At 39.9% G+C, this 17027-nt stretch overlaps 2 protein-coding genes across 5 annotated transcripts in view; both read right to left on the reverse strand.

Annotated features, from left to right (window-relative positions):
• Nucleotides 1-17: 17 nt before the first annotated feature.
• rerglb (RERG/RAS-like b) lies at nt 18-7074 on the reverse strand. The gene is made up of 5 exons (XM_026930391.3): nt 6792-7074; nt 5558-5614; nt 4132-4205; nt 3785-3933; nt 18-1456 (listed from the first exon to the last, which is right to left on the reverse strand). Exons 1-5 carry the CDS (start codon nt 6841-6843, stop codon nt 1171-1173), a joined length of 618 nt encoding a protein of 205 aa, XP_026786192.1. The 5' UTR covers nt 6844-7074; the 3' UTR covers nt 18-1170.
• Nucleotides 7075-10714: 3640 nt separating this feature from the next.
• Nucleotides 10715-17027, reverse strand: part of trim66 (tripartite motif containing 66) — a 26832-nt gene continuing 20519 nt past the window's right edge. For all 4 annotated transcript variants that reach the window (XM_053238308.1, XM_026930625.3, XM_053238307.1 and 1 more), the window contains 5 exons: nt 16490-17027; nt 16285-16405; nt 15477-15551; nt 15249-15401; nt 10715-14210 (listed from right to left, as the gene is read on the reverse strand). The exon at nt 16490-17027 is cut by the window's right edge and continues 154 nt beyond it. In XM_053238308.1, the coding sequence (XP_053094283.1) occupies nt 13974-14210; nt 15249-15401; nt 15477-15551; nt 16285-16405; nt 16490-17027 (1124 nt within the window). In that variant the 3' untranslated portion in view covers nt 10715-13973. The remainder of the gene's footprint in view (nt 14211-15248; nt 15402-15476; nt 15552-16284; nt 16406-16489) is intronic.

Below are 17027 nucleotides of genomic sequence, written 5' to 3' on the forward strand. Positions count from 1 at the left end.
GGAACCTCAAAAAGCCCCAAAAACCTTTTTGTACAAACTGCAGTTTAATCCTTTATAAAATTATATAATTACTTCATAAAAATCATTAAACACAAATCCACCGCATTAACAGGATAAAAGAAGAACAACTTCAAAGTGAATCACTAAATTAGGCAAGAAATAAAGACCAGAAATGTCCACTGTGCTTCCAAGGATTAAATATTAATCACAAAAATCACTGCAGATTACACAATTTATTTAATAGAGTTTTTTAATAATAGGAATAAATCTTATTAAACTACACACAGATATGTTTTATTAATAGTTCAATTCAGATGTTTGGTTTATTTTAGAAGTCTTTTGAATGAGATTAAAATAAATTGGTGTTTAATTCTTCTCCACTCCTCCAGACAGACAGAACTCACTCAGACGCTGTTGTGAATGTTTCTACATGCCGTAGTTTACAGTGGAGAAGAAAAAATGGTCCTTATCTTGGGTAGTAATAAAGTTTAAATTATTTATGAATAAATGTGATGGCTTTGAAATAATCTTCAATTTCATTTTTACTTTCTGTTTAAACTTGTGTAGCTACCGCGATTCAGCAGCGTACACTCCTCCAAAATCTAAAACCCTGAAGGATTCTTCGGTTCTCCCTCTGGATCTAGAAGAGTCAAAGTGTTAAATTATTTAATTATCCAAAGAACCCTTAAAGAACCCTTAAAGAACCCTTAAAGAACCCTTAAAGAACCCTTAAAGAACCTTTTTTAAGAGTGTGTGTATTAAGTGGGTAAGTGTTTTATGACCTAGAACCTGTCAGGAGTTTAATATTTAACCTCTTGGTACTTGGTACACTCTTAGAAAAAAGGGTTCTTCAGTGGTTCTGTAAGGTTTTGTTGGATAATTAAGGGATTATTAAGGGATATTATTATTAATTAAGGGATCTTAGCCTCCTAAAGAGTTCTACTTGTTATTTCTTCTCTGTCTACTGCAAGATTCTACACAAAACCTTTAACCTAGAGGAACAACCGAAGAAGCTTTAATGGCTCTAAATGTTTGAAGAGAGTAGGAAGTGCTGTCTGGGTTCCTCTCCTCAGGTGAGTTCTCATCACTAGCTGTTAACATCAGGTTCTAGGGGACGTTCCAGACTCCAAACACTCTGAAGGTTCTCATGTTCTTTCACGGTAAAGTGCTTCAGACAGACTTCCTCCTCTTCCCAAACACGTTGTTGATGAGTTTGGCCATGGATTTCGAGCCGCTGTAGCGCCGGCGCTCGAATCTGTGCTTCATGTGCTCCATGACGTGTCGTATGAGTCTGGTGAAGAGGTTGGCGATGTCCAGGTAGTTCTCAGCAGCAGACACTTCCTGAAAGACGCACTTGTGCTCCAGGGCGAGAGAACGTCCCTCTTCCTCGCTCACCTGCCGGCTGTGACAGAGGTCCTGCTTATTCCCCACCAGGCAGATGGGGACGTCCATGTCTCTGTCAGGACCAGACAGAAACCGATCAGAGTTTACAGAGAAACCACACTGAACATTTTCTCTACCAGAGAACAAGATCTTAATACAGAGCTCAGAAGCACAGGCACAAAAACTCGGTCTTTATGATGATGCAGCAGGTGGCGCTGTAACACAGACACTTAACAGCAGAAAATAATCTGTTCTATTGTGAAAATCTCAGAAGGGGTGGAGTAGTGGTTTCTAGTGGTTTCTAACTCATTAGAGATAAGAGTTTGGATTTTAGATAACTCAGTTCAGTGGACAAAGAATCGGTTTAGTGACAAACACCAGCCTCCTCTTACTGTGTAAATTTATCAGCTTTTATCTGAAAAGTACATTCTGAACACACAAACACACTGAACACACTGTATATACACCGATCAGCCATAACATTAAACCCACTGACAGGTGAAGTGAATAACTGATTGTCTCGTTACAGTGGCACCTGTAAAGGTGAGGGATATATGAGGCAGCAAGTGAACAGTCAGTTCTCGAAGTTGATGTGTTGGAAGCAGGAAAAATGGGCAAGTGCAAGGATCTGAGTGACTTTCACAAGGTCCAAATTGATGACTGGGTCAGAGCATCTCCAGAGCAGCAGGTTGTGGGGTGTTCCCGGTGTGCAGTGGTTAGTACCTACCAAAAGTGGTCCAAGGAAGGAAAACCGGTGAACCGGTGACAGGGTCATGGGCTCCCAAGGCTCACTGACGCGCGTGGGGAGCGAAGGCATCACTGCTCCTATCGCTGGTTGCTGTGTATGGCGCTGCGTAGAGCGGAGAGCGATCAGAGAGCCCATGCTGACCCTCTCCTCCACCGAAAGCTCCTACAATGGGCACGTGAGCATCAGAACTGGACCATGGAGCAATGGAAGAAGGTGGCCTGGTCCAATAAATCACATTTCCTTTTACATCATGTGGAAGGCCGGGTGTGTGTGTGTGTGTGTGCGTCGCTTACCTGGGGAAGAGATGGCACCAGGATGCACTATGGGAAGAAGGCAAGCTGGTGGAGGCAGTGTGATGGTCTGGGCAATGTTCTGCTGGGAAACCTCGGGTCCTGGCCTTCATGTGGATGTTACTTTGACACGTACCACCTACCTAAACATTCCTGCAGACCAGGTTACACTCCTTCATGGTAACGGTGTTCCCTAATGGCAGTGAACTCTTTCAGCAGGATGATGCTCCCTGACACACTGCAGAAACATGACAAAGAGTTCAAGGTGTTGACTTGGCCTCCAAATTCCCCAGATCTCAATCCGATCGAGTATCTGTGGGACAAACAAGTCCGATCCATGGAGGCCCCACCTCACACCTTACAGGACTTAAAGGATCTGCTGCTGACGTCTTGGTGCAGAAACCACACACACCTTCAGAGGTCTTGTGGAGTCCATGCCTCGACGCATCAGAAGTGTTTTGGTGGGGAACAAGGGGAACCTACACAATCTAAGGCAGGTGGTTTTAATGTACATAACACATGAACACACTGCAATTCGTTGCAAAAAAAATACCACACTGTGTCTTGTATAAGTATTCATAAATATGGAACAACATTAGCACATTTCATCAGTAGCTGAGTTTATAGCCTTGAGTTTATTTCTCTATTTTGCCCCCTAGTGGAATAACAGAAATTAGCTCTTTTTTCAAACATTTGATCCAATTATGACTCACAAGCTGATTTTAATTATGATAACAGACTCTACACTTTATCAGAATGGTGCTGGCCTACAGGCCGCATGTCTGACGTTCCCTGGGTTAGAAAGTGTGGTAATGATAAAGTAATGATGAAGTGAGGACTCACTGACATGTGAGTGGAGAAGCATTAGAGTATTATGGAGTATTAAAGCTCCTTCAGAAAGCATGTTCGGATAAATTGGTAAATAAACTATATTAAGATGATGATATTATATTGTAGTGTATTATTATAGGACACTTGGCCACACATGTGACCACATTCAGCTTGTTTGAGTTCTCTAATACGATCCATCTGTCCTGCCTCACGTCCCGCCTGCTGTCTTGAAATGACTTTTAAACGACACGCAGCTCACAGACGCCCCTGACTTTTACAGTACTTTAATAACCAGTTAGAGTTGTGATTCACTACAGAAACTAAAATAGGCACAAAATGTCCCTGTGGCTTTCATCATAAATGACCGACTGCATGTACATCCTGTTTAATTTGATCCAGTGTGGTGTTTTCTGTTCTAAACAGCTCAAACCCGAGCCTGGCCTTCTGTCTGTTCTTCATTAAGCCATTAAAGCTCTATTGGAGTCAGTGTGAGCGCTCGGGTCTCGGGGTCAGAGCTCTGACCCACACTCACCCTTTACAGGTCTCCCGACGGCTCTCTCTGATCTGCTGCAGGATGTTTTGAGCGTTGAGGAAAGACATGCGGTCGCTGATGGTGTACACCACCACAAAGCCGTCTGCCCAGTCCACCGGTTCCTCCAGGATGCATCTACTCTCCACATTCTGCCAGGAAGAGAAAGAGGAGATGTGGAGATCTTATCAGCAACATCATGGTCCTCCGAAAATCTGAAACTGGACGTCGTGCAAGGGCGTGTTCCTGGATTAATGGACATCAGTACTTTTAGAGAACCATGCAGAGAAAACATCAGAAGAATGGACCTGGATGCAGAAGAAAGGCACAGTGGAGAAGTTAACACCTACCTGTGAGCATGGATCAAAGACTTCCAAGTTCAACTGTCTGCCATCGATCGAGAGCCTTTTCTGGTATAACGAATCTGTCATAAAAAGTGAATTATGATTTACACATGTGCTGCGTAATGAAATTAAATGAAGTGCCTGCAATGTGATATGAAGCAGCATATGCTTCAGATTTTTATGGCATCACAAAATAATTAGAATGAACAACTGAAAAATATAAAAGACATGATGGGGATGGAAAATGTTTGTCTCTACATAAAAAGCGAACATGGTCTCACACATCATTCAATCATTTATATAACACAAAGTCATATTAAAATAGAAAACATAAAATATATATATAAATCTATAAATATAAAGTATAAACGTGAAGTTTACAGCCAGGGGCAGGGTCTGTTAGGGTTTATGTCTTTTTAATAAGCTAACAGAATCCAGACACATCACCGTATCTGAACTCTGAACTCTGAACTCTGAACCTGAACAGATTTCTGATGAGATTAAATGAACCAGTGCACAGTGGAGTGTGTGAGGCGTGTGCACTGCTGTGAAGTGATATACTACATTTTTCTTTAAAATGATTCAAAACATGTGAGTTTACTCTAAATCTCAGCTGCTGTGGATTTGTTCTTCCTGTCGGTTTACTGTAATAAAATATTTTAGTGTAGAACCACGCTCCCAGAGAGTAGAATAAAGAGGTTTTGTACAGTGAGTTACAGCTGCTGGTGTGGCACTGAGCACAACCCTGACCAGCTTACAGCTGTCACTTCCTAATGTGGGAAATGTGTAAGTAAGGCTCTGACCACGTAAGAAAGGCTGGACAAGACTGGACTGTAATATACTGGACTGGAATGGAATGGACTGGACTGGATGGTAGTGTACTGGACTGGACTGGACTGTACTGGACTGGAATGGAATGGACTGTAATATACTGGACTGGACTGGACTGGACTGGACTGGACTGGACTGGACTAGACGGGGGCAGTCGTGGCCTAATGGATAGAGAGTCGGACTTGCAACCCGAAGGTGAACCTGAAGGTTGTGGGTTCGAGTCTCAGGTCCGGCAGGGATTGTAGGTGGGGGGAGTGAATGAGCAGCGCTCTCTCCCACCTTCAATACCACGACTGAGGTGAGACCCTTGAGCAAGGCACCGAACCCCCAACTGCTCCCCGGGCGCCGCAGCAAAAAAGGCTGCCCACTGCTCCGGGTGTGTGTTCACTACTGTGTGTGTGTTCACTACTGTGTGTGTGCACTTGGATGGGTAAAAATGCAGAGCACAAATTCAGAGTATGGGTCACCGTACTTGGCCACAAGTCACTTCACTTCACTTCACTAGACTGGGCTGGACTGGACTGCACTGTAATGGACTGGATTGGGCTGGAGTGGACTGCATGGTAGTGGACTGGACTGGAATGGACTGGACTGGACTTACTTGTATTCGAGGCATATTCTCCAATGAAGCGTTTAGTCAGGAATCTCACCAGAACCGCTAAAAACAGGACAGAGTATTTATTACTAATGCAGTTCAGGCAGTGATGTGAGCATAAAAGAGTTCTACATGAAATACTTGGCTTGGTTTGTACAGAGTTCTGATGAATATCTGGCCCAGAGACAGCAGGTTATGTTTATGGGGTGTTTTGGGTGAGCGCGCCATCTGCTTGCCCTTTAGTAAATATTAGAAAGTGCCTCAGTAATTTGTCCATTTATTGCAAGACACAGAGTTACACAAAGAGCTGCTTTCTCTCTCACCACCAAATAACATCTATCTGACAGCTGTTACACAATTAACCCCTGCATTTCCCTCCAAAGTTCCCTCTCAAGTCCACCGACTCGTTCCGGCTGTGTCCACCTGTCCTCTCCGTTATCCCCGACTCCGATCAGGACCAGGAGAAAACCACAGTGGCTTCGATACTCACTCTCTAACAACCATCAGATTAAACTTCCTTTTAAGTCTTTCTTTTCATCAGCCAACAATTTCATTTCATTTCATCCAGAAAAAAAAAAACAGAAAATGACTCCACTGCATAGTTACTTGGTGCAAAAATGACATTTTTAAACAGTTTTTTTTTTTTTTTAATGAAGAGCCTCAACCGAGCAGCTCATATATTTTATGGTAAAAGTGCATTTTCAGCATCCTGCATAGATTTGTATCATTTCCAGTGAAAAAATGCAGCATTAAAAAAATTATTTAAACAAACAAACAAACAAACAGATAGATAGATAGATAGATAGATAGATCATTTATAAAATAACGTAACCCTGTTGTGTAATACCCAAATACTCACAGTACATTGTTTATTGTTATATAAAAAATAAAGTTAATAAATGAATAAATGAATGAATAAATAAATAATGAATGAATGTAAAAAAATACCGAAAGTTTTATAAAATCATTTTTTCAACAACTTTCTTGTAGAACAGCACAGCTGTTTATTTGTATATTTTACATAAGTGTATAAATAAAATACAAAACAGTAAAAAAAAGAAAGAAAGAAATGTGCGTTTACTAACGTTCTCTGATGGATGATGAGGCCATTATATAAAGGTTTAATAAGACACTGAGTGTGTGCAGTTGCACCTTTCCTGCTTGCTTTTTATTCCACGAGTTTATTTTTACTTGTGTGTGTTTGTGTGTGTGTGAAGAGATGAAGAGATAAAACACAGACCTGATTTCCCCGCTCCCTCGCTGCCTAGCAGAGCCAGCTTCACGTCGTTCATGACTGCACAACTGACCGAGACTCGAACACTGTGTTCCTCAGCTGAGGAGAAATACAACCTTTCTCTCTGTTTTCCTCTCCGTCTCTGAGGTTCTCCCTCCTTTTCTCATGCACATTAACGCTCTGATCTCCACTTTCTCCTCCCACACTGTGGAGAGTTTAACATCAGGAGTTATCAGGAAGTCTCTCTGAAACAGATAAGATTTCACAACACGAGATTTAGGAGATTTCTGTTCACAGTGAACTGACATAATGTTATTTTCCTCACAAAGAGCCATGCCTTGTAAACTATAAACCTCTTCTTCTTCTTCTTCTTCTTCTTCTTCTTTTTTATATTGGACTTTACAGTCACTTCAGTTTGTTTGGTTGTCATGACGTTCAGTTAATTGGGTTATTTTGTGCACAAATCTCCCTGAGGTGTGTTTTTACACTCAGCCTGCTTTCTTTATCACTTCCTCATGTTCACAGCACAAAGAAAAGCACGCAGTCACTGTTGTCTTCTTCATGTTTTTCACCTGTGATTATGTGAGTAACATGTGATTGCATGGGAGAACCATCAGAAAGTGTATTTCAGCTTTATGAACTCAGTATGAACTCAAGTAACATTATCCGAATAATCTGTGAATCTGTAAAGAAGTGATGAAAATAAATCTCATGTGAAAATAAATGAATCGTGTGGAAAAATAAAAAGCTGTGCAGTGAAGGTGTCTAAATAAAGCACATGTAAATTTCACATATGAATCACGTGAATATTCACATAGAGTTCAGGTTAATGCTGAATCACACGTGAAGCGAGACTCCACACACAGCAGCTGTATGCAGATCACAGAGATCAGGTTTCCTGAAATCTATTTTTCCCTTTTTTCTGCTCCACACAGTTCCACATGTTCCAGTAAAAAACTGAAACCTCGATTTCACGGATTGTTACGCTGCTCTTATTTTTTCCTCCTGTTGATCTGGTCATGGTCTGACACGGTTCATGTCGTGGCGTCTCTCAGTGTCCTGCTGTGTTTTATTTCAGTTCTGCTGGATGAGGACTTGCAGAACCTCTGGAACAGATCTTCAAAGGATTAAATAAAAATAGATCACTATTTATATGAGATGGAGTTGCATGTGAAATGTAACGCTTTGTTTGTTTCAATTCAATTTAAAACCAAGCAATTATCAAACACTGCCTGTATAAAATCTGTATAAAATCAGGAAATATTAAAATATTGGAGTCTAGAGAAAGGTGGAGCTTTCTGAGCTGACAGGTAACATGACTGGCAGTGGAGTAGCGATGCTTGAACTGCCTTGTACTGATTGGTTGTCCAGACTGGACTATACTGTACTATACTATACTATACTACACTATACTATACTGCACTGTACTACACTACACAGTAATATACTTTACTATACTACAATGTACTATAGTACACAGTACTGTGCTACACTATAATTACTGTGCTATACTACACTATACTATAATATACTATACTACATTATACTGTACTATACTGCACTGTACTACACCATACTAATATATTACACTGCAGTTTACTGTACTGTACTATACTCCACTGTAATATATTTATATATTACACTGTACTACATTATACTGTAATATATTACACTGTACTTTGGTACATTATACTGCACTATACCGCACTGTACTATTTTGTACTATACTATGCTGCACTGCACATTATACTGAACTACACTGTGCTATACTGTAATATAATATACTAACTATAATACTGTTCTACAATATACTGAGCTGTGTTATACTATACTGTATTAAACTTTACTGTATTTTGATATGCTGTACTATACTACACTGTACTACACTATACTATGCAGTGTTGTGGTGTGCTGTGCTATACTAGACAATGCACTATAATGTATTGTGTTGAACTATACTATACTGTACTATACTATACTATACTGAACTGTACTGTGATGTGCTATGCTGTATTGTGTTGCACTGCACTGCCCTGTACTATCCTAGTGATGTTCTTTGCTGTACTATACTATACTACACTATACTACACTGTGCTATATTATACTACACTGTGCTATACTGTATCATGCTGCACTATACTATACTATACTACACTGTGATGTGCTATGCTGTATTGTGTTGCACTGTACTGCAATGCACTATACTATACTATACTATACTATACTATACTACACTGTGATGTGTTGCACTGTACTATACTATACTATACTACACTGTGATGTGTTGCACTGTACTATACTATACTATACTATACTACACTGTGATGTGCTATGCTGTATTGTGTTGCACTGTACTGCAATGCACTATACTGCACTATACTATACTATACTGCACTATACTGTACTGTACTATACTATACTATACTATACTATACTACACTACACTGTGATGTGTTGCACTGTACTATACTATACTATACTGAACTGTACTGTGGTGTGATGTATTGTGTTGAACTGTACTATACTATACTATACTGAACTGTACTGTGGTGTGTTGTACTGTATTGTGTTGAACTGTACTATACTATACTATACTACACTACACTGTGATGTGTTGCACTGTACTATACTATACTATACTGAACTGTACTGTGATGTGCTGTATTGTGTTGAACTGTACTATACTATACTATACTGGACTGTACTGTGGTGTGTTATACTGTATTGTGTTGAACTGTACTAACTATACTATACTGAACTGTACTGTGGTGTGTTGTACTGTATTGTGTTGAACTGTACTATACTATACTATACTGAACTGTACTATACTATACTGAACTGTACTCTGATCTGCTGTATTGTATTGTGTTGCACTGTACTATACTATACTATACTGAACTGTACTGTGGTGTGTTATACTTTATTGTGTTGCACTGTACTATACTATACTATACTGAACTGTACTGTGATGTGTTATACTGTATTGTGTTGAACTGTACTATACTATACTATACTGAACTGTACTGTGGTGTGTTGTACTGTATTGTGTTGCACTGTATCTTATCTCATACTATATTCCATAGCATACTCTATATAGTGTGGTGAATATACTGTACTGTAATGTAGTATATAATGTATTTTAACACTGATCAGCAAAAACAGACAGAAAGGAGAGAGAATGTTTTCTGCAGAGAGATGAAAAGGCTGAACTGATCCTTTATTTAAACAAAACACAGCAGTAAATCAGAGAAGCTTGTGAATGCAGCACACTGAGACGACTTTAATGGCTTTCTGGGTTTAACTGCACCACACTGACCTCTGAGCTCATTCAGCTGTATGATCTAATGCCATCTGAACATCATTCAGCACTCATACAGGCACACCAAAAAGCAAGAGAGGGAAATACCACACCATTACAGGAAAATACTGTTACCTTATTTCACAAAATAGTCATTACAAATGAGCTTTCAGAAATCTGAGGGGGTAAAAATGAGGTCAGAGGACAGAAAAAAGATTTAAATACTGCCACTGGAGATATTACATCATACTCGTTAAGGGCGTCCTTCTACAGGCCCGGTTTTTATCCCACAGTTTTCAGGGAAATAATCCTGACTCGGTCCGAAACCTAATCTGATTTAAGTCTCCTCAGGAAAGTGTTAGTGAAGCAGGAAATATGTTGTGAGAGGAGATTTTCACAGTCTTCATTTTCCAAAACCAGGAAAGAATGTAGGGGGAAAAATAGTTTTTGATTTGAATTTGATGATTAAAAAGAAACTTAACAAGGTTTTTGTCATGTTGTAAAATGTATGAAGCAAAAGTCTGAGCAAACCTGTAACTAGGATTTATTAGTATAGTGGATTTGATTTTTAAATTCTTAACGAGTAACAGAATATAGAAAAAAAAACAGGAAAAAGACAAAAGAGACGCTGTTATAGTAAAACAGCACGTCCTGAAGTCTTTTATTCCTCTTACACCACAGCAATTTACCAACAATGACAATTTTTTCTTAAAGAATGATATGTTGTAAGCGTCCTTTATGTTTTAATTCATTAAGTTAGTTCCTGTTGTCGCTTACATTATAGCAGCTATAAACAGTTGTTCGACAAAAAATAAAATCGCAGCTTGTTACGCATGTTACTGAGAAACCGCAAAGAAGAAGCGTAAACTCCTCTGTCCTGAAGATGTCGGAAAACTTAAAGTTACAGCTTTACCTCTGACTGTTACAAAGCGCTGACACTGGAGACTCCTTCCATAAATATTGCATTTAATAGGAAACTTCACCACATCTAAGATTTTTTTAAATCTGTTTATTATCAGTGTAGCGTCGCTGTACACCTGCTGTATCCCTGTGAATGAGCTGTTACTATAGAAACGATAACATATTAGAACGAGCGCATTGATTATAAATAAACCTGTGATTTGTAGCTGCACTACTGTCAGAGCTGCTGTTATAGAAAACTAATCAACACCTGACTTTAACAGAGCTGTGGAATAAGGAAGACATTATTCAGACTTTTCAAAAATGTTGCATTTTTTTTAACTTCTAAATCTTCTTCTTGTAATTGTGGTGAGGAAGTTCAGTGATGAGAAAGTTCACATGAAAGAAGCTTCTCGCTCTGTTTTGGTTTTGCGGTAATCTGAAATGAAACGTGTAGGATGAGGGTGTTTTTGTGCTTTTGTTTTCAAATAAAAGTTAGTTGAAAAGGACAAATTGATTTACTGTATCTGGGAAAGATAGTCATAATATGCTTTCCAGCAGTAATAAACTAATCCCCTGGATGCTTCTCTCATTCTGGTTTAAAGCCAAACTGAAGAATGGATCCAGATTTATTAGTCTGTTAAAGCAGCTCACTCACAACATCGCCTGAAAGACTTCCACGTCATTCACTGTGTGAGGTAAAATTACAGCACAAACCTTCAGGACAAGAATATATAATTCATCATTATATATGACGAGTGCTTAGCAACCGAGTATTTCATTTTAGTGCGTTTTCACTGGGCTGTAATTCTAAGAGGCAGTTATTCGTTTACATCACATATGATGTTTCCTTTTCTTTATTTCAGGATCTCAAACTCAGCAGTTAAAACACATTTCTGAAATTTGATGGTGTATGATTCAGTGTAATGGAAGAAAAGAAATAATTAGTGTGAAAAAAATTCCTGATTGGCCACAAAAATCTGTTTTTTTGTTGGTTTTTTTTTTTTACTGTAAAAGACTTATTATTAAGATTAATTATTAAATTATTCCTTTTTATGATCAATAAACAGTTCCAAGAAAGAGAAATATATATATATAGAGAGAGAAATAGAGAGAGAGAGAGAGAGAGAGAGGAGAGAGAGAGAGAGAGAGAGACAGAAATAGAGCGTGAGAGAGAAAAGAGAGAGATAATATATATATAGAGAGAGAGAGAGAGAAGGAGAGAGAGAGAGACAGAAATAGAGTGAGAGAGAAAAGAGAGAGATAATTATATATATATATAGAGAGAGAGAGAGAATAGAGAGAGATAATATAAAGAGAGAGAGAGAGAGAGAGAGAGAGAGAGACAGAAATAGAGTGAGTTCAATGAGATGCTCGTTTTAAAGGTAAACTTTGTGTTCTCATTTTTTTTTCTCTCCTTTCTTGTGTCTTTTAATGCTTTAAAAATTGACATGATCACTTCCGTGCAAGAAAACTATAATTGGATTAAAATGTTAGAAGATTATTTTAATTGAAGAAAACATCTGGAGCTGCTTAATGGGAAAAACGAGGTAAGAGGTCAGTGTTAAAGCAAGTTTCAGGACGTTTAATTCTTATAAAGGCAAGTCAGTGCAGCTGCTCGTTATAGTTTAGGCTTATCATCATGACTTCCAAACTCGTCAGTAAAACGCCAGGATGCTGTCTTTAGCTCATCACTGTGTGAACATGCAGTTTCTGTGAGTAACTGGAATCTTCAGTGCTTATGAATAGTGTTTATGGCACATTGACAAAGCAGCAAAGTAGTCAAGAGTAGCGAGTGATCTGATTTATATCATTTGTCAGCGTGAGAATATTTCCAGTCAGTTTGTGCTAAAAAAAAAAAAAACAAATTAAACCAAAAAAGTCGTTGTCACATCTGAAAATAATTTGGCAGTAGCAGTTAATAACCATGATTCACCGTGGACTATTTATACAATCTGTACAGATCATACAGAAGATTTTTTTAAAAAAGAATAATAATAATAATAAAAAGTACTCCGCTGGAAAAGAAATGTAGATACTGATGACGTCAGTTTTAAATAAGGCTGCAAACGATTTAAAGAGGGTTTTATATGAAGGAAGCAAAATGAGCTGAAGTGCAAACTGAAGTCTATATATAGCTCAAATAATCCAGATAATTACATTAGTAAAAGAGAATAAAAGAAATGAACAAATTCTACACTATTACAAATTATTATTATTATCATTATTATTATTATTATTATTATTATTATGAAGACCTTTTCATTTCTGATCTACCCTGTACATGAGTTATACGGAGGAATAAACTGCACTCCTCCTTCACTTCTACCTGAGAAATAATTCATTTCTTGAATATTTTAGAATCATTACTAAATGAACATTTAAGCGAGACATATTTAAAACGAGTTACCTAGCAACGTCCAATCAGAATCCACGTTCCTCTCCAGAATAGGAGGAATATTTTGATTGATAAATAGCCAGAGGAAAATTAATTCAACATCGTCTGTCCAATGTGAACGGCTGTCGGGCTTAAGGCTATATAAACCGCTCCCTCTACAGGTCTAGTGGGTTTCTACAGTAGGAAAAAGTAAAAGCTTGTCATATACGGGGTGTATAAAGCATATAAAAACATACAATATCACATTCTCTATAATAAATATACTGTATATTACTGTATATGACCAATCGACATTGCTCATCTACATCCACTAAGCAGCAGTCGCCAGCAACCTGTGAGATATCAAAAACCTTCCGAAGAGAAGTTCTGACATGAAGTCCATCTCAGTGCAGAACATCGCAGCAAAACAATCGGGTTTAATAACCTCCAGCTGTGTAAATATGGTAAATATGGAACAGCATGACACACTGGATTACAAAAAATTTAAGGGAGGAGGAAGATGGGAACTTTAAAAAAAAGTTTTAATCGGGTTTATCTCTCAGATGGAAGCTGTGTAACTTGTACAGTTTAAAATCCATCATGGAACAGGAGGTTAATAGTGATGTCTCCTCCAGCTGAGCGAGCGCCTCCTCTTCCTCTTCCTGTGGCTATGCTCTCTCCTCTCAGGCCAGGGGAAGGCGACGGCGGCCGCACACTCGGGCTCTTCGTAATCATCGCTGTCCGAGTCGTCGTCAGGAGCAGGACAGCTGAGCTCAGGAAAAACCTCGCTGAGCTTGGACAAGAAGAAGTTCTGGAGACTGTGGCCGGCCTGAGCCACTTCTGAATCCGGCTGAAGAGGGAGAGAAGAAACAGACAGTTCAGTCAGATAGACAGACAGAGAGAGAGAGAGAGAGAGAGAGAGAGAGAGAGGGAGAATCCAGCTAAAGAGAGAGAGAAGAAACAGACAGTTTAATCAGAAAGAGAGAGAGAGAGAGAGAGAGAGACAGAGAGAGAGAGAGAGAGAGAGAGAGAGAGAGAATCCAGCTAAAGAGAGAGAGAAGAAACAGACAGTTTAATCAGAAAGAGAGAGAGAGAGAGAGAAAGAGAGAATAAGGCTAAAGAGAGAGAGAAGAAACAGACAGTTTAATCAGAAAGAGAGAAAGAGAGAGAAAAAAGAGAGAGAGAAAATCTTACTGAAGAGGGAGAGAAGAAACAGACAGTTTAATCAGAAAGAGAGAAAGAGAGAGAAAAAAGAGAGAGAGAAAATCTTACTGAAGAGGGAGAGAAGAAACAGACAGTTTAATCAGAAAGAGAGAGAGAGAGAGAGAGAGAGAGAGAGAGAATCCAGCTGAAAGGGAAGAGAATAAACACAAAGTTCTTTAAAGATGCAGTCAGTGATTTTGGTTCAAACTCAAATGAAGCTCCTCCCATCACTGTTCCCCCTAAAGCCACGCCCCCAAAATACATTCAGGTTAGAACACCTGTGAGTGCAAAAGGGCAGAGCTTTTTAAATAACAGGAAATATGATTGATGTTGGATGTAGGAGAGCCACATCACATGATGTTTCTCATGTTTACATCTTACTACACCTTTTAAAATAAAACACTGTCACTTTACATTATTTACACTTTATATATACACAGCTGTATAATTATTTCATTTTTCTAGTGAATGTGCAGGATGATGCAGCGTGCACAGACTCAACAGCACAAACTCTAAACAGTCAAGTGAAGTGAATTCAGGCGAGCGTTGGTTTATTTTTAGTGTGTGACTGTCACACAGGAAATGAAAGAGCAGCAGAATCAGAATGCAAACACCTATTGCACATGAGCACGAGTACTGAAAAAATCAAATACCAATACAATGAATCAATAAGCGATTCACTCACGTAGTTAAACTTGGCACAGTTTTTAAACATCAGCAGGACGTCAGACACGAACTCTCCGGCGGAGCTGTAGTGAGCCGAGCTGCTTCTCTTCAGTCTGCTCCGGATAACAGACAAGTCCATGGGCCTCTTGATGATCTGATAATAATGACGAGCCTTGGACAGAAATAAAAATTAGAAATGCAATATTTATACCTTGTTCTTCTGGAAGAAAGAAAGCTTTAAACCTACCAGTGGGCTGACGGGTTCGTGGAACGGAGCGCTCAGGATGTTGCTGTAGATGAGCAGCGTGAGCTTCTCACATTTCTGTACAATAAACACACAGATTATTAAATCATTACAGCGCTCATGTTTCAGTGTCTCCGTTCTACAGGGTTATATACATTAATGCGCTCGTTCTAATACGTTATCTTTTCTATAGTAACAGCTCCTTCACAGGGACTCGTACAGCAGACACTCCACTGATAATAAAAAGGATTAAAAAGCGCGTGTAATCGTTGATACGGTGAAGTTTTCTGTAAGGAAATGTCTCTGTAACACTGATGGAAGGAGTCTCCAGTGTCAGAGCTTTGTAAGAGTCAGAGGTAAAGCTGTAACTTTAAGTTTTCTGTCATCTTCAGGACAGAGGAGTTTACGCTTCTTTGCGGTTTCGTGGTAACAAGCTGCATTTATTTTTGTCTTATTAACTTGAAGAGAGAGAATAAAGAGGCTGGTGAGGGAACGAGTGTTTATAGCTGCTATAACGTAAGCAACAACAGGAACTAACTCATTTCCTGAGTGTTCCACAACATTACCTGTGACTATAAATGGATGAAAAGTATGATCTGTTGTTCTTTAAATAAAAAAACGCGTGGGAACATGCTGTTAGAGGAAATTACTCAACATCACACAACCCCATAGTTGATTAATTTTGTTTGACAGCACGCCCCCTAAGTGTGTTAATTCTTACATATTTACTACTCAGAAGCAGTCTTCTTATTTTTCACTTCAGAAATAAATCACATGCAGGACAGATGTAGCTCAGCACCTGCCCTCTTACCCTCAGGTCACATGGTGACAGTGCAGATGGCGGGGTGTGTGGGGGCAGCCGGGACTCCTCGCAGTCGTACTCCACCTCCGGCCGCTGCACGTCTCTGCACAGAGTGCACACCCAGTCGCCCCTGCAGGAACGAGAGGAGAAAACATCTGCTCAGCTTCACACGAGGTAGAAAAGGGCAGCGAGGTCAGACTGGAGGAAAGCTTACGTGGGAAAGCTGAGGAGAGAGGGCACGTGGCAGGTCAGGTGGAAGACCTTGGGGCAGCGATCGCAGCACAGCAGCTCGCCTCCGATGGAGCAGACGGCGCAGAAGTCCTCGTTTTCCATCTCCACACACTCACGCTCGACCACGCCCACCTCCTCCTGCACGCTTGCGTCCGCACCGACTTGCTCCGCCTCCCATTCACACTCCTGCTCCAGGTTCAGAGTCACTTCAGCGGTGGAGTCTGGATCCGATTCCAGCTCCTGCGTGGACTCTCCGGAGAGCTCCAGAACCTGCTCAGATTCCAGGTCTGATTCTGCGTCTGATTCGATTTGTGGTTCAGATGTAGAGCTAGGAACTGATTCTACTTGAAGTTCAGATTCCAGTTCTGCGTCTGAGCCGGAGTCAGCTTCCGCCGTGGATTCGAGCTGCGAGTCAGACGCTGGCACTGATCTGGGTTCAGCCGGATTGGGGTCAGAGGCAGGTTCAGATTCAGGTGGTTTGGAAAGTTCCGGATCGCTGGATTGGGCTGGTGCAGTACTGG

Source organism: Pangasianodon hypophthalmus, chromosome 11 (assembly GCF_027358585.1).
Source record: "Pangasianodon hypophthalmus isolate fPanHyp1 chromosome 11, fPanHyp1.pri, whole genome shotgun sequence".
NCBI lineage: Eukaryota > Metazoa > Chordata > Actinopteri > Siluriformes > Pangasiidae > Pangasianodon > Pangasianodon hypophthalmus.